Here is a 26,998-nt window from a genome sequence, read left to right on the forward strand (position 1 = left end):
TTATTACGTGTGAAAGTTGTCACATTAACATCCTTGCTTTTAAAAATCATAAGCTAGAAGACTAGATTTCCAATTTATATAAATGTGTATTGTCAGTTATAAGAAGATATCCTTAGTAAAACTTTATCTCCATAAAATTGGCTGTGTTTTTCTAATTTCTATTAAAAATGCTCTTACGCAATGGCTCATTGGTAGTCTCATCAACTGTTATTCTAATTTTAGAGATTGAGTCTATCATTCTAGGCTGCTTTTTCCATTTTAATCTACTAAGTGAAAGATATGATCTGATATGGATCCAACATAAATGGTGTATAAACTAGTATAAGAAAATGTATTTTCTGCATCAAATCTTGGTTTGGTATCATAGAATAAAAAAAAATGATGCTATGCTTTAGCTCCAAAGATAGAAATTGTAATATATATGACAATTTATCATATCATTATAAAACATTTTGCCTCTATCCATAATACCTCACATTAAGTAACAATGAAAGAAATCCCCTGTGTCTGTGTTCTACTAAATTAAAAGTCCTTAAGTGTTATGTATCATGTGGACTCATAAGAAAAGTAGGTAACAAGTGAACGGGGAGCATGGAAACCAAGCCAAGATAAAGGAAGACCAGAGTAACTGTGTGTCAGAGGCTGACAATCAGAAAATATTAAACACAGTATTTTTCAAACAAACAAAACAGAAAAAAAGGATGATACTAGAAACTGCAGGTTAGTAAGATGCATTCAGGCAGTCATTCATTTAAAAAATGTTTGCTGAGCATCTACACTGTATCAGTTGATATTCGGGGCATGAAGACTACACTTTTTTTTTTTCAAGGATTTATTGTATTTTATTTATTTTCTCCAATTTTTTTTCTATTTCAGTATCACTCCTTTTCCTCATGTTATTATTGTCCTACAACTATACACCTTTATGAATTATAAGCCCATGAACAGTTTCATAATTATTGCTTTATGCAGCTATCTTTTAAATCACATAGAAGGAAAAGTTACTAACAAGGATAAACTTATGCTGCCTTTTATACATATTTACCTACGTAGCTACTCTTACTGGTGCTCTTTGTTTCTTTGTGAGAATTATTGTTACTGGAAGACTACACTTCTGAACAAAAACAGACCCTGGTCTCCAGTCTCTTGGAGTCATGGAGCTTACAAACTGGCGGGAGAAACGGACTCAAAGTGGATGTTAGTGCAAGGAATGATTGCAAAATAAACTGCAGTCATCTTGGAGACACATGTACCTGTGTGTGCACATGCGTATCAGGCTTTTTCAATAATGAGGTTTAAAGTATTTGCTGATGATATTTGTTTTCCTCCCTTAGTGCAAATGTATATAGCCTATCTTTTTAGAAGATTAACAGACCTTAGAACAATAGATAATAATCACGGTCTGTTGAGAGCTTCCGGGAAGATGGCGGAAGAGTAAGACGCGGAGATCACCTTCCTCCCCACAGATACACCAGAAATACATCTACATGTGGAACAACTCCTACAGAACACCTACTGAACGCTGGCAGAAGACCTCAGACCTCCCAAAAGGCAAGAAACCCCCCACGTACCTGGGTAGGGCAAAATAAAAAAGAATAAACAGAGACAAAAGGATAGGGACGGGACCTGCACCAGTGGGAGGGAGCCGTTTCCACACACTAGGAGCCCCTTCGCGGGTGGAGACTGCGGGTGGCGGAGGGGGGGAGCTTCGAAGCCGCGGAGGAGAGCAGAACAACAGGGGTGCGGAGGGCAAAGCGGAGAGATTCCCGCACAGAGGATCGGTGCCGACCAGCACTCACCAGGCCAATAGGCTTGTCTGCTCACCCGCCGGGGCGGGCGGCGTGAACACAGCCTTAAGGGGTTAGTGCACCACGGCTAGCCGGGAGGGAGTCCGGGGAAAAGTCTGGAGCTGCCGAAGAGGCAAGAGACTTTTCTTACCTCTTTGTTTCCTGGTGCGCGAGGAGAGGGGATTAAGAACGCTGCTTAAAGGAGCTCCAGAGACGGGCGCGAGCCGCGGCTAAAAGCGCAGACCTCAGAGACGGGCATGAGACACTAAGGCTGCTGCTGCTGCCGCCACCAAGAAGCCTGTGTGCGAGCACAGGTCACTCTCCACACCCCCCTTCCGGGGAGCCTGTGCAGCCCGCCACGGCCAGGGTCCCGGGGTCCAGGGACAACTTCCCCGAGAGAACGCACGGCATGCCTCAGGCTGGTGCAACGTCACGCCGGCCTCTGCCGCCGCAGGCCCGCCCCGCACTCCGTGCCCCTCCCTCCCCCGGCCTGAGTGAGCCAGAGCCCCCGAATCAGCGGCTCCTTTAACCCCGTCCTCTCTGAGCGGAAAAACAGACGCCCTCCGGCGACCTACACGCAGAGGCGGGGCCAAATCCAAAGCTGAGCACCTGTGAGCTGTGAGAACAAAGAAGAGAAAGGGAAATCTCTCCCAGCAGCCTCAGGAGCAGCGGATTAAAGCTCCACAATCAACTTGATGTACCTGCATCTGTGGAATACGTGAATACACAAGGAATCATCCCAAATTGAGGAGGTGGACTTTGGGAGCAAGATCTATGATTTTTTCCCCTTTTCCTCTTTTTGTGAGTGTGTATGTGTATGCTTCTGTGTGAGATTTTGTCTGTATAGCTTTGCTTCCACCATTTGTCCTAAGGTTCTATCAGTCCGTTGTTTGTTTTTTTTTCTTTTTCTCTTAATAATTATTTTTTTATTTTAATAACTTTATTATATTTTATCTTACTTTATTTTACTTTATCTTCTTTCTTTCTTTTTTCCTTCCTTCCCTCCTTCCTTCCTTCCTCCCTCCCTCCCTCCCTTCTTTCTTTCTTTCTTTCTACTTCTACTAATTCTTTCTTTCTACTTTTTCTCCCTTTTATTCTGAGCCATGTGGATGAAAGGCTCTTGGAGTTGCAGCCAGGAGTCAGTGCTGTGCCTCTGAGGTGGGAGAGCCAACTTCAGGACACGGGTCCACAAGAGACCTCCCAGCTCCACATAATATCAAACGGCAAAAATCTCCCAGAGATCTCCATCTCAACACCAGCACCCAGCTTCACTCAACGACCAGCAAGCTACAGTGCTGGACATCCTATGCCAAACAACTAGCAAGACAGGAACACAACCACACCCATTAGCAGAGAGGCTGCCTAAAATCATAATAAGTCCACAGACACCCCAAAACACACCACCAGACGTGGACCTTCCCACCAGAAAGACAAGATCCAGCCTCATCCACCAGAACACAGGCACTAGTCCCCTCCACCAGGAAGCCTACACAACCCACTGAACCAACCTTAGCCACTGGGGACAGACACCAAAAACAATGGGAATTACAAACCTGCAGACTGCAAAAAGGAGACCCCAAACACAGTAAGATAAGCAAAATGAGAAGACAGGAAAACACAGAGCAGATGAAGGAGCAAGATAAAAACCCACCAGACCTAACAAATGAAGAGGAAACAGGCAGTCTACCTTAAAAAGAATTCAGAATAATGATAGTAAAGATGATCCAAAATCTTGGAAATAGAATAGACAAAATGCAAGAAACTTTTAACAAGGACCTAGAAGAACTAAAGATGAAATAAACAATGATGAACAACACAATAAATGAAATTAAAAATACCCTAGATGGGATCAATAGCAGAATAACTGAGGCAGAAGAACGGATAAGTGACCTGGAAGATAAAATAGTGGAAATAACTACTGCAGAGCAGAATAAAGAAAAAAGAATGAAAAGAACTGAGGACAGTCTCAGAGACCTCTGGGACAACATTAAATGCACCAACATTTGAATTATAGGGGTTCCAGAAGAAGAAGAGAAAAAGAAAGGGACTGAGAAAATATTTGAAGCAATTATAGTTGAAAACTTCCCTAATATGGGAAAGGAAATAGTTAATCAAGTCCAGGAAGCACAGAGAGTCCCATACAGGATAAATCCAAGGAGAAATACGCCAAGATACATATTAATCCAACTGTCAAAAATTAAATACAAAGAAAGCATATTAAAAGCAGCAAGGGAAAAACAACAAATAACACACAAGGGAATCCCCATAAGGTTAACTGCTGATCTTTCAGAAGAAACTCTGCAAGCCAGAAGGGACTGGCAGGACATATTTAAAGTGATGAAGGAGAAAAACCTGCAACCAAGATTACTCTACCCAGCAAGGATCTCATTCAGATTTGATGGACAAATTAAAACCTTTACAGACAAGCAAAAGCTGAGAGAGTTCAGCACCACCAAACCAGCTTTACAACAACTGCTAAAGGAACTTCTCTAGGCAAGAAACACAAGAGAAGGAAAAGACCTACAATAACGAACCCAAAACAATTAAGAAAATGGGAATAGGAACATACATATCGATAATTACCTTAAATGTAAATGGACTAAATGCTCCCACCAAAAGACACAGATTGGCTGAATGGATACAAAAACAAGACCCATATATTTGCTATCTACAAGAGACCCGCTTCAGACCTAGAGACACATACAGACTGAAAGTAAGGGGATGGAAAAAGATATTTCATGCAAATGGAAACCAAAAGAAAGCTGGAGTAGCAATTCTCATAACAGACAAAACAGACTTTAAAATAAAGACTATTAGAAGAGACAAAGGAGGACACTACATAATGATCAAGGGATCAATCCAAGAAGAAGATATAACAATTGCAAATATTTATGCACCCAACACAGGAGCACCTCAATACATAAGGCAAATACTAACAGCCATAAAAGGGGAAATCGACAGTAACACATTCATAGTAGGGGACTTTAACACCCCACTTTCACCAATGGACAGATCATCCAAAATGAAAATAAATAAGGAAACATAAGCTTTAAATGATACATTAAATAAGACGGACTTAATTGATATTTATAGGACATTCCATCCAAAAACAACAGAATACACATTCTTCTCAAGTGCTCATGGAACAGTCTACAGGATAGATCATATCTTGGGTCACAAATCAAGCCTTGGTAAATTTAAGAAAATTGAAATTGTATCAAGTATCTTTTCCGACCAAAACACTATGAGACTAGATATCAATTACAGGAAAAGATCTGTAAAAACTACAAACACATGGAGGCTAAACAACACACTAATTAATAACGAAGTGATCACTGAAGAAATCAAAAAGGTAATCAAAAAATACCTAGAAACAAATGACAATGGAGACACGACGACCCAAAATCTATGGGATGCAGCAAAAGCAGTTCTAAGAGGGAAGTTTATAGCAATACAATCCTACCTTAACAAACAGGAAACATCTCAAATAAACAACCTAACCTTACACCTAAAGCAATTAGAGGAAGAACAAAAAAACCCCAAAGTTAGCAGAAGGAAAGAAATCATAAAGATCAGATGAGAAATAAATGAAAAAGAAATGAAGGAAACGATAGCAAAAATCAATAAGACTAAAAGCTGGTTCTTTGAGAGATAAACAAAACTGATAAACCATTAGCCAGCTCATCAAGAAAAAAAGGGAGAAGACTCAATAGAATTAGAAATGAAAAAGAAGTAACAACTGACACTGCAGAAATAAAAAAAGATTATGAAAGATTACTACAAGCAACTCTATGCCAATAAAATGGACAACCTGGAAGAAATGGACAAATTCTTAGATATGCACAACCTGCCAAGACTGAATCAGGAAGAAATAGAAAATATGAACAGACCAATCACAAGCACTGAAATTGAAACTGTGATTAAAAATCTTCCAACAAACAAAAGCCCAGGACCAGATGGCTTCACAGGCGAATTCTATCAAACATTTAGAGAAGAGCTAACACCTATCCTTCTAAAACTCTTCCAAAATATAGCAGAGGGAGGAACACTCCCAAACTCATTCTATGAGGCCACCATCACCCTGATACCAAAACCAGACAAGGATGTCACAAAGAAAGAAAACTACAGGCCAATATCACTGATGAACATAGATGCAAAAATCCTCAACAAAATACTAGCAAACAGAATGCAACAGCACATTAAACGGATCATACACCATGATCAAGTGGGGTTTATTCCAGGAATGCAAGGATTCTTCAATATACGCAAATCAATCAACGTGATACACCATATTAACAAATTGAAGGAGAAAAGCCATATGATCATCTCAATAGATGCAGAAAAAGCTTTTGACAAAATTCAACCCCCATTTATGATAAAAACCTTGAAGAAAGTAGGCATAGAGGGAACTTTCCTCAATATAATAAAGGCCATATATGACAAACCCACTGCTAACATCGTCCTCAATGGTGAAAAACTGAAAGCATTTCCACTAAGATCAGGAACAAGACAAGGTTGCCCACTCTCACCACTCTTATTCAACATAGTTTTGGAAGTTTTAGCCACAGCAATCAGAGAAGAAAAGGAAATAAAAGGAATCCAAATCGGAAAAGAAGAAGTAAAGCTGTCACTGTTTGCAGATGACATGATACTATACATAGACAATCCTAAAGATGCTACCAGAAAACTACTAGAGCTAATCAATGAATCTGGTAAAGTAGCAGGATACAAAATTAATGCACAGAAATCTCTGGCATTCCTATACACTAATGATGAAAAATCTGAAAGTGAAATGAAGGAAACACTCCCATTTACCATTGCAACAAAAAGAATAAAATATCTAGGAATAAACCTACCTAAGGAGACAAAAGACCTGTATGCAGAAAATTATAAGACACTGATGAAAGAAATTAAAGATGATACAAATAGATGGAGAGATATACCATGTTCTTGGATTGGAAGAATCAACATTGTGAAAATGACTCTACTACCCAAGGCAATCTACAGATTCAATGTAATCCCTATCAAACTACCTCTGGCATTTTTCACAGAACTAGAACAAAAAATTTCACAATTTGTATGGAAACACAAAAGACCCCGAATAGCCAAAGCAATATTGAGAATGAAAAACGGAGCTGGAGGAATCAGGCTCCCTAACTTCAGACTATACTACAAAGCTACAGTAATCAAGACAGTATGGTACTGGCACAAAAACAGAAATATAGATCAATGGAACAGGATAGAAGGCCCAGAGATAAACCCACGCACATATGGTCACCTTATCTTTGATAAAGGAGGCAGGAATGTACAGTGGAGAAAGGACAGCCTCTTCAATAAATGGTGCTGGGAAAACTGGACAGGTACATGTAAAAGTATGAGATTAGATCACTCCCTAACACCATACACAAAAATAGGCTCAAAATGGAATAAAGACCTAAATGTAAGGCCAGAAACTATCAAACTCTTAGAGGAAAACATAGGCAGAACACTCTGTGACATAAATCACAGCAAGATCCTTTTTGACCCACCTCCTAGAGAAATGGAAATAAAAACAAAAATAAACAAATGGGACCTAATGAAACTTCAATGCTTTTGAACAGCAAAGGAAACCATAAACAGGACCAAAAGACAACCCTCAGAATGGGAGAAGATATTTGCAAATGAAGCAACTGACAAAGGATTAATCTCCAAAATATACAAGCAGCTCATGCAGCTAAATAACAAAAAAACAAACAACCCAATCCAGAAATGGGCAGAAGACCTAAATAGACATTTCTCCAAAGAAGATATACAGACTGCCGACAAACACATGAAAGAATGCTCAACATCACTAATCATTAGAGAAATGCAAGTCAAAACTACAATGAGATATCATCTCACACCAGTCAGAATGGCCATCATCAAAAAATCTAGAAACAATAAATGCTGGAGAGGGTGTGGAGAAAAGGGAATCCTCTTGCACTGTTGGTGGGAATGTAAATTGATACAGCCGCTGTTGGAGAACATTATGGAGGTTCTTTAAAAAACTACAAATAGAACTACCATATGACCCAGCAATCCCACTACTGGGCATATACCCTGAGAAAACCATAAGTCAAAAAGTGTCATGTACCAAAATGTTCATTGCAGCTCTATTTACAATAGCCCGGAGATGGAAACAACCTAAATGTCCATCATCAGATGAATGGATAAAGATGTGGCACATATATACAATGGAATATTACTCAGCCATAAAAAGAAACGAAATTGAGCTATTTGTAATAAGGTGGGTAGACCTAGAGTCTGTCATACAGAGTGAAGTAAGTCAGAAAGAGAAAGACAAATACCGTATGCTAACACATATATATGGAATTTAAGAAAAAAAAAGTCATGAAGAACCTAGGGGTAAGACAGGAATAAAGACACAGACCTACTAGAGAATGGACTTGAGGATATGGGGAGGCGGAAGGGCAAGCTGTGACAAAGCGAGAGAGAGGCATGGACATATATACACGACCAAACGTAAGGCAGATAGCTAGTGGGAAGCAGCCGCATAGCACAGGGAGATCAGCTTGGTGCTTTGTGACCGCCTGGAGGGGTGGGATAGGGAGGGTAGGAGGGAGACACAAGAGGGAAGAGATATGGGAACATATGTGTATGTATAACTGATTCACTTTGTTATAAAGCAGAAACTAACACACCATTGTAAAGCAATTATACTCCAGTAAAGATGTAAAAAAAAATAATAATCACAGTCTGTTAATCTCCTTTGTTGCCAGGAAAAACAAAACTACCAAAAAAAACTTGACCGTGAATGGAAGGATGGAAAAGCAGGGCAGCAGCTACAGAGTATAGAAGTAAGGAAGTTGTGGGGCGTTGTGTTTATTTGTTTGTGTTAATATGGGAGAGCCTGAGTATATTTATGAGATAAGAAGACTCCAAAGAAGTAAAAGAGATAAAGTTACAGGAGATGACTAATGGAACCATGTCCTAGAGAAGAAAGAAGTCTACTTTCCTTGAAACAGAAGGGGTAGAGATATGGTAGGCCCCATGAAGGGGACCACGGGCCACCCCTCCATTACTGGGAGTAAAGAGGAAAGATATTCCCTTTGCCACTATCTGTCAGAGACCAGGAGAACTAATCCCTATATGATCTTTATCCCATTCATGTTTAGTTAATGATGTGTCAGGGCTGTGGTTCCTTTAAGCTTTTCCAGAGTAGGAACTCTCTGACCCAGTGTAAACCTGAGATGGCAAGGATACTCGTCAGAATTGTTCTGTGATGCTCTAGACTGGAGGGTCTCCATTTATCTCTGACTCCTAATTAGCCTTCTCAGTTCCCCTCTAGAAGCTGAACTGCACAGACTTTTGGGTCAGGGATAGTTACTTGGAATTGAACTTCAACTTGGCTCTTTGAACCTGTGCACAGGCACTAGACCCACTGTTTCATAATGCAGAGGCTTGAGAGTTGCGTCCTCATGTGTCTGCCCTGGGCAAGGTATTGCAAAGGATGCATGCTACCAGATGGTATTACTGTGATTAAAAACAACCACCTAGAACATTAAAAAGTAGAACTTTTACAATATTTTTTAATAAGCAATGTAGCAACCATCGATAGCTTTTGAAAAACAATGAGGCTTGCTTATTATTTCATACCAAAGTACTTTAAAAAAGAGGTTAATTACTTACATATTTTTTTTAAAGTCTGGTGCTCCAAATGTGGTGAACTTTTCTGTGATCCTAAGTGGCTAATTAGTAGTAGAAAATCTAGCATGTATTCTTCAAAATAAATAGTCGATTGCCTTTAGGTAAAGGTACATCTTACCTATGAATGAGAAATCAACTGCTTTTGAAAGAGTGTAGACTGATTATTTTGAGATCATCTATATGGATATTTTCCATTATATGATTTTATTGCTAAAAAGATATTAACAATTTCATATTTGGGCACTTAAAAACTTGGAAACAATTTTCTAAACTTCATTAAAATCTTAGAAAGAGAAAAGATTTGGTGGGCTTCAAACTGTCAAAAATATTTAAAATATGATAGTTTAAAAATTTTGGTTTGCAAGAACAAATGATTTTCAAGAGGATAAAGAGATTTTTACCAGTTAGATTTTAACCAGAAATCTTTGCATAATTAGTATGTGGATGAAAATCAAATGTCAGTGTTTAGTAAGTACAACTAATAATGGCTTTATTCCATTTTTAAATCAACCCATTTCCTGAGAAGCCTTTTCTTATGATAGCTATCAATCCAAGTTTAGAAATAAACTGAACTTAAACCAGGTCTTCAAATTACTGTATTTCAAAGCTTTAAACTAAGATTAAAACAGGCAAACATATATTCAATTACATTGATCTCATTAAATTTTAAAATAATTTTGGTAAGCACAAAAATGTACTTCTAATAAAAGTGTTTTTGTTATCTTAAAATTTTTTGTTTACGTGTTTTATAGCGTGCATAATATATTAGTATTTAGCATAAAGTACATGTAAATTCGATAGTGGAGACGCATGCTTAAAAATTGTTTTGATGGGACGTCCTACCAAAACAGTTTGGAAACCACTGGCTTTAGGAAGATTTAACCTCTGGTTTTGCTTTTAGTTAATTTTCAAAGCGGAGTTCCGATTCTGAAGCTGCTCTTGCATACACGCGTACTAACCCAGGAAAACAAACCAATGCCCCAACTGGCTAAGTCTTCCCCAAACACCCTCAGGGGACGGGTTACTTGCCTCCCCCGCCACGCCGTCTGCTCTCAGGCCGCGGCAGGAGGGTGCGCGCGAGCCTGAGCCTCCGACCGGAAGTCCAGCCTGGGAGTGCGGAGTCAGAGATTGCACAGGGCAGCGCTATCTGCCGGTGCTCTGAGTCACCGCCGGAAGCCGGCCCGAAAGCAAAGCGGACGTGAAGCATCCACCAAGCTGGAATAGCAGCGGCCGCAGCAACATCTGGAATCTCCCAGGTACCAGGGCTGGGAGGGCTCCCGAGCCCTCAGGTTCCCACGGCGGCCGCCTGTAGCCTAGAGTTCCTGCGGAGAGAGGAAGGGAGGAAGGGGGCGAGGAGGCGAGGAAGGGAGGCCAGAGGCAGACGCAGGGGTTGGGAAAGGAGGAGGAGAGGACTAGGGGAACGACGGCAGGAGGTATCCGGGCAGGAGAGCTGCGGGGCTGGGGTCGCCCTGGCCCCCGCCGTACCCTGGGCCCCCGGCCCGCTTGGTCTGGGGCTCGAAAGTGAGTCTCCAAGGACCGGGCTCCGAGACCCGAGCGCAGGTGCGCGGTGCGCAGACCCGCCCTGGGTCAGAGGGTGGTCTCCGGAGTGGAAGGGCCGAGCGGCCTGCTGCCGCCGCTGCGCTGCGATTTGCTGGCAGTGAGGGCGTGGCCGGGAACCCGAGCCTGGGCGGCGGTTCCCGGAGATGGATGGGCGGGAACTTTGGAGAGAGTGAGTGGGAGGACCGCAGGGTCAGCAGGAAGACTGTGGCGCCCACTGCCTCCTCGCCCGGAGTTTGCATGGAGCCTTGGGCAAGTTCGCAGAGGTGCTGGGTCAATGCCACCTACAGCACAAGTCCCTGTCCTCTCTGCGATCCAGCTTATTGCGCGTACCTCCCCTCCCCTCCCCTCCTCTTGTTCTCCACTTCCTCCAACTTCTCATTCTTCTTTTTCTTCTTCTCCCTCCCTCCTTCCCTCCCCTCCCCTCCCCTCCCCTCCCTCCCTCCCCTCCCCTCCCTCCCAGTCACCCAGCCTGACAGTTCCATCTTCTAGTCTTTAGTGCAGAAATTTCCGGCAGGGTCCACAGCCTTTTTACCCACCAAATGGTGAGACGCAATATTTTTCTAAAACTTAGGTATAGCATTTGTTTGAAAACCGTTCCTGGCTTTCCAGACCATAGCTCAAGTCCAAACCTTTAAACCTGGCGTGAGGGGCCCCTCCTGCCTCACGCATCAGTTCTCTCACAGGAGACACACCCACCCAGGGCCCTGGGTCCCCGCACAAACCATGGCCTTCCTCTACGTTCTTTGTACCTGCGTATCCCGCAGCCACAGCCCTAACATTCACCTCCCTCTTTCACCACCTTCAGGAGCTCCTGCCCAGTCCTGTTTCCCTTCTCCTGAACTCCTAAAGAGAATTCATTCTGCTTTACTGTGGGCTTCCTTAGCACTTTGTCGGTTTTCTTGGTACGGAGTGCACAGCCAGCTTGAAACCATGCATTCATGCATGTGTATCTCCCCAAGGGTGGGAGCTCCCAGTCAGGAATTATGGCATTTGTTTTTTATTTTTTTTCTTCAAAATCATATAAGGACAATTGGACATAAGTGCTCTTTGAACAGATTCACTTTGGGATGTGAGTATGGGATGGGGGAGTGGAGCAGGGAGATGACAGGCATTCAAGGCCCCCAGGAGAGAATGATGCTGAGTACAGTCAGCCCTCCCCTCTATCACTGGTTCTGCACTTGCACATTCAACCAAAAGCAGATGGAAAGTATTTGAAAAAAATTCTAGAAAGTTCCAAAAAGGAAAACTTGAATTTGCGCCCTCTGGCAACTATTTACGTAGCCTTTACATTGTATTAGGGATTGTAAGTAATCTAGAGCTGATTTAAAGTATACAAGAGGATGTGTGTAGGTTACGAGCAAATACTATACCATTTTATATAAGGGACTTGAGCATCCTTGGATTTTGGTATCCACGGGGGTCCTGAAACCAATCCCCCATGGATACCGAGGGACAACTACTTGGAAGCAGAAGGCTTGCTTTTGTGGCTGAATCTGTCAGTTTCTTCTGAGACCTGAGGACAGTATTTAATTGTTCTGACCTTGTTTTTCACCTGTAAAAGGAAAACGAGTTTAATGCCAATCCATTTTACTAGCTGGAAATAAAATCTTTTCACTGGTGTGAGCTGGGGCACATCTGAGAGGTGCACTGGTGTGTGTGTGTGACGGTGTGTCAGTGCTGGGGGTGAGATGCTGATGGGAAGTACTCTGCTGCTGACCAGCACCTGGATGTTGGAAAGGAATGGAGGTGAGGAAATGAGATGAAGAAAGAGGCAATATGGAAGAAACCAGAAATAGACATTTACAATTAAGAGCAGTTACAATGTAAAGAGGAAATTGATGTGATATTCCAGTTCATTCCTTTGCCTTTTCAGATTGGACAACTATACACACACACACACACACACACACACACTCACACACTCATCAGCCCAAGCTTATGTCTGCTTCACCTTGGTTCCTGTAAAACAAAGAACGTTGCCCGCCATCCAGTTCTACAAGGATCAAGTCATTAGCCATTGCAGTCACTGACCTACAGTGCACGCTGAAAGGAATTCAGGATGAAAAACAGGATGAGGCACTCTGTGCTTTGGGAAAACAGCCTCCTTAGAGAGAGGTATCGCAGGAAAAAATTTTAATGAACCCAGATGCTTGCACTTCTCCTACGTAGGAAAGCACTAAAATCACTAACTGAGATATCTGGTCCTCGTGACTAGCAGTAACCCTTTACTGATATGTATGTCTGCCTGCGTGCATTCCCTAAGATCATGCTTCTCCCCCTACCTCCTCAGAGCTCTCTGAGAGGCTGGCTCCCAGCCTACAGTCCTCAGTAAGACCCCCGAATAAAACTTAGCTCACGACTTAATCTCACGTTGTGCATTTTTTATTTCAGTCCACAGGTCAAAACTCTTATGCTCATGTAAGATCAAATCCAAATTTATTCCTGTCTTTCATCTCCAGTTTACCTAATTCTTTCCTTCTTTGAGTCTCTTTGGTGCCACCTTCTGGTAGGCGCAGTGCTATCAAGTTTGAATATCCCTCCTGGCTCCTAGGTTTTTATTTTCCGAAACATCCTCAAGTGTAAGGTGAGGAAATGTGGGGTGAGAAGTGGCCTGGAGGCAGGCTAAGGCTTGCTCTGCGATGGGACTTGCCCACTGCAGACACATCAGCCTTGCAGCCCTCGGGTTCAAGCCCTGCAGCTGACGGCTCTGGAGGGACTTACTAAAGTGAGGGCAGTGAGGAACTTAACACTGTGTCCTCTATTAAATGACCTGTTAAGTATAGAGCACTGTTTTCAAATTGTGCCATTGTTGTATTTTCTTGGTTGACTTTTTTTTTTTTTCTGGTACGCGGGCCTCTTACCGCTGCGGCCTCTCCCGCTGCGGAGCACAGGCTCCGGACGCGCAGGCTCAGCGGCCATGGCTCACGGGCCCAGCCGCTCCGCGGCATGTGGGATCCTCCCGGACCAGGGCACGAACCCGCGTCCCCTGCATCGGCAGGCGGACTCCCAACCACTGCGCCACCAGGGAAGCCCCTGGTTGACGTTTTAATACATTTTTTTCAAACTTTAAAGAATGTGCACTGGTTTGGGCTGTTGTTTTATATTTAGAGTGTGAACTTCACACCGTTTCTTTTTTTTTTTTTTTCCCCACCACCCTTTTTTTTTCTTTTAAACCAGAGACATCTCCTCTTGAAAAAAATATCTTAGAAGGAAGCTTCAAAGGAACCATTCAACAGTGAAGAGGCTCCGGTTAAAACAGTTGTGTTCCCCACCCACTTTCCCCTCCTGCCCTTGAGGCCCAGAAGACCCACCCCCTCCAAGTCGAAATGAAATATACTTTCAAGACTGCTGCAGGAGGCCCTTCTAGTCCACTGGGGAACTGAAAGAAGAAGGACCAGGGAATGGCCCATCTGTTTATAAAAATGAGCGCATGCATGATGACCCTTATCTCTAGGTGGAGTTTCCAGTACTTTTCTTGTTTGCTAATTTTCCAAATTGGAACATATTTTTCTTGTGTAGCTTTACAATTTTTGAGTTACAAATATACATACCAATTGAAAAAAAGATAGCATAATAGAAAAAATAGCTTATAGCATCATGGGATTATGGGTGACGATTTGTCCTTTTATGTTCCAAAATGTCTTCAACTGTAACAGCAGAGAGATTCAGGGAAAACAAGATGAGCTGATGAACTTTAGTAATTTACTGACTAGCAGCCCAGGTTTCTAGAAGGTTTAATAGAAATAAATGCAACATTTATAAAATTTTTCTAAAAGTATAAAAATTAATACGCTGCAAAAGCTTTTCACAACTTGCAGCAAGGTGCCTGCTGCGATTGTGCTCCCACCATCCCACGGAGACGATCTTCCTTGACAATTACATTTTAAAGGGATGGCTGCTAGGGACTTGAGAAGGATTGTCTTGGGCTGTAAAATAGGAAAGAGGCTTTTCAAAATGTTTACCTCTCAAAGGAGCAGAGGAAGAAATTATGATGACAAATTGCCTAAAGTAAGTGCTCTAAGGAAAGAGAGGTCAGGCACCAGAGGCAGGAAGAAGCTTGTCTAAAGTTTAGTCAAGCTGGGGGGGAAAGTGAAGCCTGGATCCAGAATTAGTGCCTGATTCAAAGTGTGCGTCTGATGACTGGAGATTTGGGCTTCATGTTCTACCTCCGTGCCCAGGGGCTCCCTTTACAGCTCCCAGACCAGTTTCAACAGCTCCAGTGGAAAATGGTGTATTGTTTTCGAGTCCTTCTGATTTAAAGTAAATTTCGTGTCTTCCCAGGAGCCCACATTTTAGGGCAGACCATCCCAGAAAAACCCTCCAAAATCTGTTGAAATCCATCCGGCTGTTTTCATGTGACATCGTGACAGAAATGTCATTTTTATTTATAGTATATTATAATTCATAGAACATTGCTTATAAATTACGCCAGAGACAGCAAACTGAAGAACTATTAGTCATAGGGGGATTTATCTTACAGTTCTGGAGGTCAGAAGTCCGTAAGATATTGGCAGAGCTACATTGTAAGTCTGGAGGCTCTAGGGCAGAGTCCGTTCCCTTGCCTTTTGCAGCTCCCAGAGGCTGCCTGCGTTCTGTGTCTCCACACCGTCCTGACCTTTGCGTCCATCCTCACTTCTCCTTCTCTGGCTCTGACCCTCCTGCCTTCCTCTTATAAGAAGCCTGTGATTACACTGAACCCACCTGATGATGCAGGTGACTCCATCTCAAGGTCCTTAGTTCAGTCACATGTGAGATAACATCGCCACAGGTTTTGGAGATTCAACATGGATGTCTGGGGATGCAGTTATTCTGCTGCCCATACCCAGTGTCCACAGACAGGGCTGGAGGTGTGACTAGTGACTAGTGCGCAGTGGCGAGTGGAGGGCATGGCTAACGTGCTTCTGTGCTGTGCTTTGGGTACAGACCTTCACTGATGGATGATCTCTGTGAAGCAAATGGCACTTTTGCCATCAACTTATTAAAACTGCTGGGTGAAAAGGACAACCTGCGAAACGTGTTCTTCTCTCCCCTGAGCCTCTCCTCTGCCCTGACCATGGTCTTAATGGGGGCCAAAGGAAACACTGCGGCGCAGATGTCCCAGGTATGCGTGCCCACCACAAAGGAAGACCAAGGGCGGGCTTCCTCTGTGCTTTCATAGAGCTGGTCTGTTCATCCTTCACTCCAGCTGATGGTAGCCAGTGAGGCTGGGAGGTGGGAGGGGCACCGTGGTGAGGGAGAGAAAGCAGACATGGGTGGAAAGGTGAATTGTGTAAGACGGAATCTCCTGCTAGTTTTCGTGGGAGAAATCAAGTCACTACGTTATTTTCTGCATTTTTGATAAGAAAGGTGAACTAAAATTCTGTTCCACAAAAAGGCCAAGAATTTCCACTTTGTTCTATTTTAAACTTTTGCTAACATTGTATTTCAAATTGAAATGCAACTGTGTAAATGAACCTTTTTGTTAAGTCGGTTGTTTCTAGTGTACAATTATGCATAAGTGGAAGACGAATGCAACACAAATGAGGACTTACATCTTCTGGAGTTTTTTAGAGGGAATATATTATCTGATTGATCTGAAATGGGTTATATGTGCGCTTAGCTACCAATGAAGTAGTGGATATTACTTTAGGAAAGTGGACCTTCCCCTATTTATGTCTTAGTTTCTTTGACTGTCTGGTGAATGTATCCGAGAAAACTGTCATATACACATGTTCCCACTAATAGCGGGGTGCGCAGACACCCCCCAGAAGCGTGTCCACGGCCACAGTTGAATCCCTGGTGGCTCTTTCTTCCAGCTCCCTGGAGGAATGAGGCTTTGGACTGGGGTTGTTGGGAGATAAGGGAACAGCCTTGATTCTCACTCTGACCTGACATTTAAGTCACAGTCTGGTCTGGAGGACTTCTGTGGAATTGCTAATGAAACATTTCTGCTCATCTTGTCTTCTGTGGGTCATTCCCGCTACCTGTTTGTTCTGTTCTGTCTCCCTCCTGAGTTATTACGTGCTGTCTTCTTGGCATAGATAAATCTGCTAGAGCAGGGCTTTCCACCTGGGGGCGATTTTTCCTCCCTGGAACAGCTGACAAAGTCTGGACAGAGTTGGTGGTCATAACCAAGAGGTGCTACTGACATCTAGTGAGCAGAGGCCAAAAATGCAGCTAAATATCCTAGGATGTGCAGGATAGCCTCCCAACAAAGTATGTGGCCCCAAAAGTCTGTACTGCCAGGTTGAGGAACCCTGTGCTAGACGGTTAAACAAAACTCATTTTAAAATAGGATTCGCGGTGATTTTCAGTGTAGAAATTTGTTTGGAAATAGCTCTTTGGGGGAGAAATGGCATGTCAAAAGTTGCCGTTCTCGTCTTCTATTACCAGGCACTTTGTTTGAACAAAGGTGGAGATATTCACCAAGGATTCCAGTCACTTCTCATGGAATTGAACAAATCTGGCCCTCAGTACTTGCTCAGAACTGCGAACAGACTCTTTGGGGAAAAGACATGCGATTTCCTGCCAGTAAGTATTGCTCGCACACTGATGAAAAAGAAATTGAAAATAATACAGAAACTACAGAAGAGCAGAGATAAAGTGTAGCTCTGCTGCCTTAAAAATGTGCTTTGGGGCTTCCCTGGTGGCGCAGTGGTTGAGAGTCCGCCTGCCGATGCAGGGGACGCGGGTTCGTGCCCCGGTCCGGGAAGATCCCACGTGCCGCGGAGCGGCTGCGCCCGTGAGCCATGGCCGCTGAGCCTGCGCGTCCGGAGCCTGTTGCTCCGCAACGGGAGAGGCCACAACGGTGAGAGGCCCGCGTACCGCAAAAAAAAAATGTGCTTAGAAATATATTTTGTAATTGTAATTTTGAATTTTATGATTCCTTCTGAATAGTGTCCTTTGAAAAAGTATTGTCTCTGATATATCTTCCCAGATATCAATTTCAATTTGTCCATCTTCCTGCACCCAGATCTGCCTCTCCCCCTCGATCCCTTTCTCAGTGACCACATCACTCTCGCCATCCCCTGATCTCATCTCTGATTGTTGGGCTGTTTCTGTGGAGCTGGCCTCGCAAAGTCTCTTAAATTTGTCCCGTCTTCTGAATCACCACCGCCATTGCCTGGGTCCAGACTCTGACATCTTCTACACTGTTACTTTAATTGTTTCCTAATGGATCTCTCCAAATTCAGCCTAGTCTTTTCACACTACTGACAGAATAATCTTTCTAAAATTAAAATCTGTTCATAAAAAATAAGGTTTTGAACCTGGGTAGTTCCTATTTACTGCAACATATAATTCCAAAGCTCCCTAGTCCAGTAAAAGCCTGCCATTGTTCAATAAGTGAAGTCCAAAAAATTATGCCACATAATATGCAGAGTGATGCTATCTTAAGATTAATGAATGATCAGGACAAGTCTGGCCATCTTATTGGCCAGCAGTTCCAAGGGTTATTTTGTTAGACTCAGATACAATCGTGTTCTAGCTGCTGTTGGGTGCTACCCTGTGGAGGTTGCCTGCTCTGGGCTTAAATATTATTGGAGATGATTCTGGATCCCTCAGCTAGTTAGGTTTTCTAGGATGAGCACTCGTGATTCCAGGAATCTCCTGGTTAATTGATATTCATTTTTGAATATCAGACTGACCTTGGAATACTGTAATTGGGGAATACTGGGGACACAGGGAACCATTCTCCACTTCTCTTGGTTGCTTGGGTCCTTCTTCTCTCTACCTCTTCTTTCTTCTATAGAAGCTAAAATGTTTGAGAACAGGAGATGGGCGGAGGATGGGAGCCCATTGCCAGGCACATTATATCAGAAAACAAGTTTTCATGAGGTGAGTTATCCTTGGGTTTTAATGTATTGCATATAACAACCTTCTTGATTTTATCCCAACTTATATTCCATGGCTCATCCCTTGTCACTGTTTTCCCTAATACCCTACACACACACACACACACACACACCACACACACACACCACACACACACACACACACACACACACACACACACACACACACACACACACACACACACACACACACACACACACACACACACACTGAACCTGTAAGATTTGTTGATAATCTAGTTCTACTGTGGAGCCTCCCAATCATTCCCTAAGGATATTTCAGACACTGTGGTTGGTGCTGATGATACAAAAATGAGTGAAACAGGGTCAGACCACCTAGTAGGGGAGACAAAATCAAACAGAAAGTCAATATGGAGTTTAAGCGTTTGACAGGAATGTTCACGGGCTGTTTTGTGCATGGCTGCCGCCGTCTGTATTCTCAAAACATATTGTAGGGGCTTCCCTGGTGGCGCAGTGGCTGAGAGTCCACCTGCTGATGCAGGGGACACGGGTTCGGGCCCCAGTCCGGGAAGATCCCACATGCCGCGGAGCGGCTGGGCCCGTGAGCCATGGCCGCTGAGCCTGCGCATCCGGAGCCTGCGCTCCGCAACGCGAGAGGCCACAGCAGTGAGAGGCCCACGTACTGCAAAAAAAATAAATAAATAAAATTGTAATTATCCTGTGTATATGTTTCTCCCTCAGCAGACTGTGAGCCACCTCAGGTCCAAGGTCATGTCTTCACCCTGGTGTCCAGCACCTGGCACTGTACCAGGCACAAAGCCAGCAGTCTATACATTTTGATTAATTGCATAAATGAGTCTTAAAGTACAGGGTGCCCTGTGCAAGCATTTGTGCTAGAAACACGTTAAGAAAGAAATGTTTTCACACTTTTAGGAAACTTTGACAAGTGGAATGTGGCCAAACTAGGTATTTTGCATTTGTAGGCTTTTAAGGAATCCTGCCAGAAGTTCTATCAGGCAGACCTGGAGGAACTGAACTTTTCTAAAGACACTGAAGAATGCAGGAAACACGTAAATGACTGGGTGACAGAGAAGACTGAAGGTGAGAGATTTTCATTTCAGGAGATGTGGTGTTATGAGGGACACAGAGCTGAGATTGCCGGATGTGACCTCCACGGGTGGCCACTGTGACCCTAACCTGGGATGTGACCTCCACGGGTGGCCACTGTGACCCTGTAACCTGGGATGTGACCTCCACGGGTGGCCACTGTGACCCTGTAACCTGGGATGTGACCTCCACGGGTGGCCACTGTGACCCTGTAACCTGGGATGTGACCTCCACGGGTGGCCACTGAGACCCTGTAACCTGGGATGTGACCTCCACGGGTGGCCACTGTGACCCTGTAACCTGGGATGTGACCTCCACGGATGGCCACTGTGACCCTGTAACCAGTGGCCTATTTATGTGTGTTTGCTGGGCTTTCAGGCCATTGATGCAATTCTGATATTTTTCTTGGGCTTAAGAAGTGGTGATTTCTGAAAAATGCTTAAACCTAATGTTAGTCTCTCAGATGCCCTCCCCTCTGGAAGGTAATGGAACATCCCCGAAAAATGCTTCCTCTTTGGTTGCCCCATTTAACTTCTACCTGCGAGGACACTGCCGTGCTCTAAGGGCAGGACATTCCATTTAGGTTATAGCTGAGGTGGGACAACGTTTCATGTCACCTCCCAGTGGTGATGTGAGCCGCTCTAGTTTCATCCACAGCCCTCTCCTGCCCTCTGAACTTGGCTGTGGCTAAGTTTGCTTTTCTGAATTTGCTCCAGATTCTGGAAGTGCAGCTACTGTGGAGCATACAGGGTGCCCTGTCCAGACACATTCTGTCTCAGCAGAAACATTTCTGCCAGTTCTCAATTAGAGTGCAGAGAAAAAGGACGTGCTTTTCAGAACTCTAAGTACTCAGCACGTAATTTAGAGACGTCAGCAGGCGGGGAGGTTACGTCACTCGTTTGTTCACATGCCCACCTGGCACTCATTATTCCATCCGTTCCATCTTTTGGCGCATCCACTGCACGTCAGGCAGCCACAATACCCGTGATCACGCAGGCAGCCAACGACCATCGGAAGGGAAGAGCCTTTCACGTTGATATTTTCGTACGTCACGTGTGTAGTGGTCTCTGGCTCTCCAGTTGATCTAGCAGCACTGAGTCACCTAGGGAAGCCAGAAGCTTCTCCACACCTCACCCTCCCTCCACCACCCACTTCCCCCTCCACGGCTGCTCACACCCTTCCTTCCAACAGGTTGACCACCCAAGATTTCCCGGAATAGCAGAGCTGGAGGGGGGGTTGGGGATCACCTTGTCTCCGCTCTCATTGGACAACTCAATTTGGGCCCCTTTATTGCATCCCCCTAATTCTTTTGCCCCATTCCCTCCCTCCAGGAAGCTGCCTTCTCCCATTTACAGAATCTGTATCCCCATCCTTTGGAAGCCTCTTCTCACCTAAATGAGACTTGAAGGTGGGCACAGAGCAACGATTCTTAATCAGAATCAACCTCTAGGGGATATCTGGCCATAACTGAAGACATTTTCAGTTGTCATAGTTGGGGGAAGTGATACTGGCTAAACATCCTAAACACACAGGACCATCCCCCAAACAAAGAATTATGTGGCCTAAAATGCCAGTAGTGGCGTGGCTGAGAAATGATGGTGCCAAGGTCGAGAAGCTTACAGTTGGAATCGAGACTCTTGGGTTATTTTCTCAGCTCAACCACTTGGTCGCCTATGTGACCTTGGCAAAAAGTCAGGCAAATACTCTGAACCTGAATTTCTACATGTATAAATTGAGGGCAAAATGGTCGTTGACCTGCCTGCTTCAAGATTCTTGTTTAAGGACAAGCACTACGCTGTACGTGTGCACAGAATGAAACACCATCACCCCGGTTCCTCAGGCAGCCGGAACTACAGGATCCAGCCTTTCCTCCACCAAGCCTCGGCTTTCAGTGTCAAGAGAACTTTTGTAAAAGAATGTTTATTCTCCCCCAATAGCAATAACTTTCTCTCATACTCTTTACAGGAAAGATTTCAGAGATACTGGGGGCTGGGGCAATCGGTCCTCTGACCAAGCTGGTCCTCGTGAATGCAACCTATTTCAAAGGAAAGTGGAATGAGCAATTTGACAGAAAGCACACAAGGGGAATGACCTTTAAAACCAACAAGGTAGGGACATATTTTTGCAGATATACAGCTACTTTCTAAAGTAATACTCTGGGAAAGGTTGTGAGTGAATGGAAAAACATAATTTATTTCACACTTTCTTGATTCTTAATTTATTATTTCTGAAGGAATTTCATGCCCCCTATATATCTCTTATTGGAATGGGAAAGAGAAAAACGAAAATAATGGTTAGATCATTTTGTTTTTGGATCCTTGGTCAAATCGATCTTCTCTCTCTGGTCATGTTATTTGGATTGAAAGAAACTGTCTTCTAAGCCTTGGAATTATGTTTGTATTTTACTGTCACTGTTGTATTTAGACACTTTCTTGCAACAGTCAGTGACAACTGTGTCTATTTATTGCCTTAGAATTCATGGCTGTACAATTCCTAATACAAGAAAAAAAGTGTTAGCAAATGTTCAGGCCAGCTTTGTTTTTATTTATTCTTGGAACTTCTTAAGAAATAAAAATTATACATATTTAAGGTGTACAAAGTGAGGATTTGATAAACATATACATAGTGAAATGATTACCGCAGTCAAGCTAATTAAAATATCTTTCCCTCACATAGTTACCATATATTTTCTGTGATGACAGCACCTGAAATCTACCCTCTTAGCAAATTTCCAGTTTTTGATACGGTATTATTAACTATAGCATCATGTTGTATATTTGATTTCTAGAATTACATGCCTAACTTTAAAAACACTTTTCTCCATTCACTTTTGAATATGATAACGGCTGGGGTCAGTAACTGTTAGCTTGGAATTTGACCTCCATCCGCTTGATAACAGTGTATTACACAAAAATTTATAAATCTAGAATATATTTGATGCGAGCTTTAAAAATGGTGGACCCTAGACATCTGATCAAGGTTCCCCCTTCAAGAAAAGCAAGGCCATAAAGCCAATTATATAATTGAGCAAGTTTTCAGAATAGAAGTATAACTCCCGGGGCTTCCCTGGTGGCGCAGTGGTTAAGAATCCGCCTGCCAATGCAGCGGACATGGGTTCGAGCCCTGGTCCAGGAAGATCCCACATGCCTCAGAGCAACGAAGCCCGTGAGCCACAACTACTGAGCCTGCGTGCCCAGAGCCCGTGCTCCGCAACAAGAGAAGCCACCGCAACGAGAAGCCCACGCACCACAACAAAGAGTAGTAGCCCCCGCTCGCCGCAACCAGAGAAAGCCCGCGCGCAGCAACGAAGACCCAACGCAGCCAAAAATAAATAAATAAATTGGGGAAAAAAAAAAGTATAACTCCCTCTGGCCTATATACCTTTTCCAACCAGATCTTTCTGCCTAAAGACCTGAATATTAGTTAAATTTCCCCTTAACTTGGAGAAATAATTTTATTTTTTTAGAGATATATATATATTTTTAATGAATTTATTTTTGGCTGTGTCGGGTCTTCGTTTCTGTGCGAGGGCTTTCTCTAGTTGCGGTGAGTGGGGCCACTCTTCATCGCGGTTCACGGGCCTCTCACTGTCGCGGCCTTCTCTTGTTGCAGAGCACAGGCTCCAGACGCGCAGGCTCAGTAGCTGTGGTGCCCGGGCTTAGTTGTTCCGCGGCATGTGGGATTTTCCCAGACCAGGGTTCGAACCCGTGTCCCCTGCATTGGCAGGCAGATTCTCAACCACTGCGCCACCAGGGAAGCCCGAGAAATAATCTTTTAATTAAAAGGTCCCTGGGAGTGCTTCTCTACCCATCTTCTCAAAAGAGAAAAAAAAAACCACAATTTCTTCTGAGAATAATATAGTTTTGTGTCTCTCTATATTCATCAATTGATTCTCTCCTGCCTCATAATACTTGATCTGCTGGGGCAACAGAATGTTATACTCAACACTAATATGTAATAATGAAGACTTAACATCAATCAGCATAAGTGCATAGAAATAATAATTATATGTACCTAGGGATTCTGCGAATCAGACATATCTTTTAGTGCACTGCGCTCATTTTTCAGTAATTTGATTTTAATGTTGTATTCTTATTAGGAGAAGAAGACAGTGCAGATGATGTTTAAGCAAGCTGAATATAAAATGGGGTATGTGGAGGAGGTGCACGCCCAGGTCCTGGAGCTGCCCTATGTGGAGGGGGTGCTGAGTATGCTCATTTTACTGCCTGATGACAACACAGATCTCGCTGTGGTAAGCCCTTGGCAATGAGTCTGAGTGTCCATGGATCCAGGCTAAGCTCATTTTTAAAAGTCCATCCACCAGATAGCATTTGAGGAATTTCCAATTTAGGATTATTTTAAGGAGTGCTAAATGAACACCACTGCATGTCTTTGGGTGAACATGTGTATGCATTTCCTGTTGAGGGTACAACTAGGAGTGGAATTGCTGGTATTGACAAATTTTGATGAAGTTTAGAAGAGAGACTTCCAAAATTATAAGAACATTATTATTTATTTTGAAGGGAGGGTCTAGTTGAGAGCCCAATAATTACTGAACAAAAGGACAGGAAAAGGATAGAATCTGGGCCGTGTTCCTCAAACGTTAATGTGCATATTAACCTAATGGGATCTTGTTAAAATGCAGACTTTTATTTGGGGGGAGTTATGGCCTGAGATTTTGCATTTCTAACAAGATTCCAAGTGATGCAGATGCCGTTGGTCATAGACCAACTTGAGGAGCAAGCGTCTAAAGTACAGGTGAGGAATTTATCTCAGACACGAGGAAGACATCTTCCCGTGACGGAAAGTGGGGGTTCAGGATGGGGGAAAGTAACTTTGTAGGGTGGGAGGCACAAGAGTGATAGTATGCTCGTTATCTGGCTCTCTGGGGTGGAGGGGAAGCATTATGATATTTAGTGATTCCTGCGGTGTAAATACCCCCACCATGGCTGAAGTTAGGCTCCCGAGGGTTTAACAATTGACTCTCTCCGGAGATACAAGCCAGCTCCAGCCCACCGCCTGCACACCAGCACACCGCTGTGAGGCTAGGGCCTGCCTGATCTCCCTGGCTTCTCCATGGAATCAGGAAGGTCCTGGCATAAGCAAGGATGAGCTCTGTCACGGCGACTTGAGAAGAAAATTAGGAGAGTCTAGGAATAGAGCTGACATCCAAACCCAGCTGTCACGGGAGAGGAGAACTCACCTGGACTCCAGGTGGTGAAGGGAAGTGGGGACGCAAGTGGAAGCCCCCTCTTCCTCCTTTATTTCTTCCCTGTGGATAAACAGAATGAGTTCTGGGTCTTGTAGGTTTTGAAACTCCAGGGCAGGCAGAGGGCAAACAAGGATGCCAGAAGCAATCGTCCTGTGGAATTCCCCATTGCTGCTCTCCCCTCCCCAGAATCCACATCTTCCTTCCCGTTCAGATGATCCCTGATTTCCCCATTTTTCATCCATCAGAGTTCTGAGCCATGCTTTGTCTCCCTTTTGTCGAACAAGTTCTCAAACTCATGGTAAAGTGTTTCGCATGAATACAATCCATTGGTTATGAGAATTTTCTAAACTAAAAAAATGCTTGAAATGAATTTGCTACAGATAGTTAAAAATAAAACCCTATCTTTGTCTCAGGTGTTTTCTAACTGTTCTTGTGTCCATAAAACAAGGAAAATGCAAGAATTTGAGGGGAAATCCAGGTGTGTTTATAAGAGGAAATATCCCTTAGATTGTCTTGGACTAGATCTCACCATCTAACTGCAGGTCATGCGTGTGTGTGGAGATGTTAATGCGTGGGGGGATGGGTGAGTACCAGGCTCTTGTCATCTAGCTTTTAAGATTTAACTCTTCATTATTTCAGGTGGAAAAGGCACTTACATATGAGAAGTTCAGAGCCTGGACAAATCCAGAAAAGCTGACTAAGGATAAAGTTCAAGTTTTTCTTCCCAGATTAAAGCTGGAGGAGAGTTATGACTTGGAGGCTTTTCTTCGAAGTTTAGGAATGACTGATGCTTTTGAGGAAGCCAAGGCCGACTTTTCTGGAATGTCAGCCAAGAAGAACGTGCCCATGTCCAAGGTCGTGCACAAGTGCTTTGTAGAGGTCAACGAGGAGGGCACGGAGGCAGCTGCGGCCACCGCGGTGGTCAGGAACTCCCGGTGCAGCAGAACTGAGCCAAGATTTTGTGCAGACCACCCTTTCCTTTTCTTCATCAGGCACCATGAAACCAACAGCATTTTGTTCTGCGGCAAGTTCTCTTCTCCATAAAGAGCTGCAGTCCTTGTACGTCACTCTGCCTACCCTGCCTTACTTCAAATTCCCTGTGACCAAATTGATGCAGTGGTTTGAATGCCAAAATAAAGTGTAATTATGATAACAGGACCCCCTCACAGAGTTGTTGAGAGGATTTAATAGGTTGATAAAGAGGTTAGAGCAATACCTGCTATAGTTGTACACAGTATCATTATTAGACAAGAGTCAATTGCATTTTTATGCATCTAAAATGCAATAGTTAGAAAATGTAATTGATTTTGCACTAAAAATATAATGTTCTTAGGAATGATAATTAACAAAAGATAAGCAAGACTGTTATGTTGAAAATTATAAAGTGCTATTGACAGTCATTAACGATGACCAAAATAAATGGACATATTTCATATCACGAATAGACCTTGAGTTAAAAAATTGTCAGTTCTCCCCCACTTGTCCTATTGATGTAATGTAATTCTAATCCAAATTCTAGCAATGCTTCTATGGAACCTGACAAGTTTATTTAAAAATTTATATGAATAAGCAAAAGGCCAAAATTTATAACACATTTCTAAAGAAAAAGATCAAGTTGCAGAGCTCTGCTCTACTAGATATTGAAGCTTGTCATAAAGCCCTGGTAATACAGTGTGGTGTTTACACAGGGATAGACAAACAGATTAATAGTACAGAAGAGCCCAGAAGCGTACTTATTCATATATGAAATGTGAAACAGAAAAGAATTGGTATTAGAGGTCAATAGGAAAATGACAGCCCAATACAGTATGCTGGGAAAAATTCCTTATTTAAAAGAAGAAAACAATTATTGA

At 43.3% G+C, this 26,998-nt stretch overlaps 1 protein-coding gene across 3 annotated transcripts; it reads left to right on the forward strand.

The window, feature by feature from the left end:
- Positions 1-10,630: 10,630 nt before the first annotated feature.
- Positions 10,631-26,670, forward strand: LOC132436335 (serpin B8). Of its 3 annotated transcripts, XM_060029188.1 has the most exons (8): positions 10,652-10,729; positions 14,211-14,487; positions 15,957-16,134; positions 17,406-17,543; positions 19,810-19,927; positions 21,899-22,041; positions 24,033-24,185; positions 25,785-26,667. In XM_060029188.1, the coding sequence occupies exons 2-8, from the start codon at positions 14,435-14,437 to the stop codon at positions 26,187-26,189; spliced, it is 1,188 nt and encodes a 395-aa protein (XP_059885171.1). In that variant the 5' UTR covers positions 10,652-10,729; positions 14,211-14,434; the 3' UTR covers positions 26,190-26,667. The 3 variants fall into 3 exon arrangements, with proteins under 3 accessions (XP_059885172.1, XP_059885173.1, XP_059885171.1); XM_060029189.1 differs by lacking the exon at positions 14,211-14,487 and having other exon boundaries at positions 10,631-10,729; XM_060029190.1 differs by lacking the exons at positions 14,211-14,487; positions 15,957-16,134 and having other exon boundaries at positions 10,638-10,729; positions 25,785-26,670.
- The last annotated feature ends 328 nt before the right edge of the window (positions 26,671-26,998 follow it).

The sequence above is a fragment of the Delphinus delphis genome, chromosome 13, assembly GCF_949987515.2.
Source record: "Delphinus delphis chromosome 13, mDelDel1.2, whole genome shotgun sequence".
Taxonomy (NCBI): Eukaryota; Metazoa; Chordata; class Mammalia; order Artiodactyla; family Delphinidae; genus Delphinus; species Delphinus delphis.

Coding starts and splice junctions, on each gene's coding strand:
- LOC132436335 (XM_060029188.1), top strand. CDS start 14,435: ATGGCCCATCTGTTTATAAAAATGAGCGCATGCATGATGACCCTTATC. Junction 17,544..19,809: donor AGACATGCGATTTCCTGCCA/GTAAGTATTGCT, acceptor TTGCATTTGTAG/GCTTTTAAGGAATCCTGCCA. Junction 24,186..25,784: donor ACAACACAGATCTCGCTGTG/GTAAGCCCTTGG, acceptor TCATTATTTCAG/GTGGAAAAGGCACTTACATA.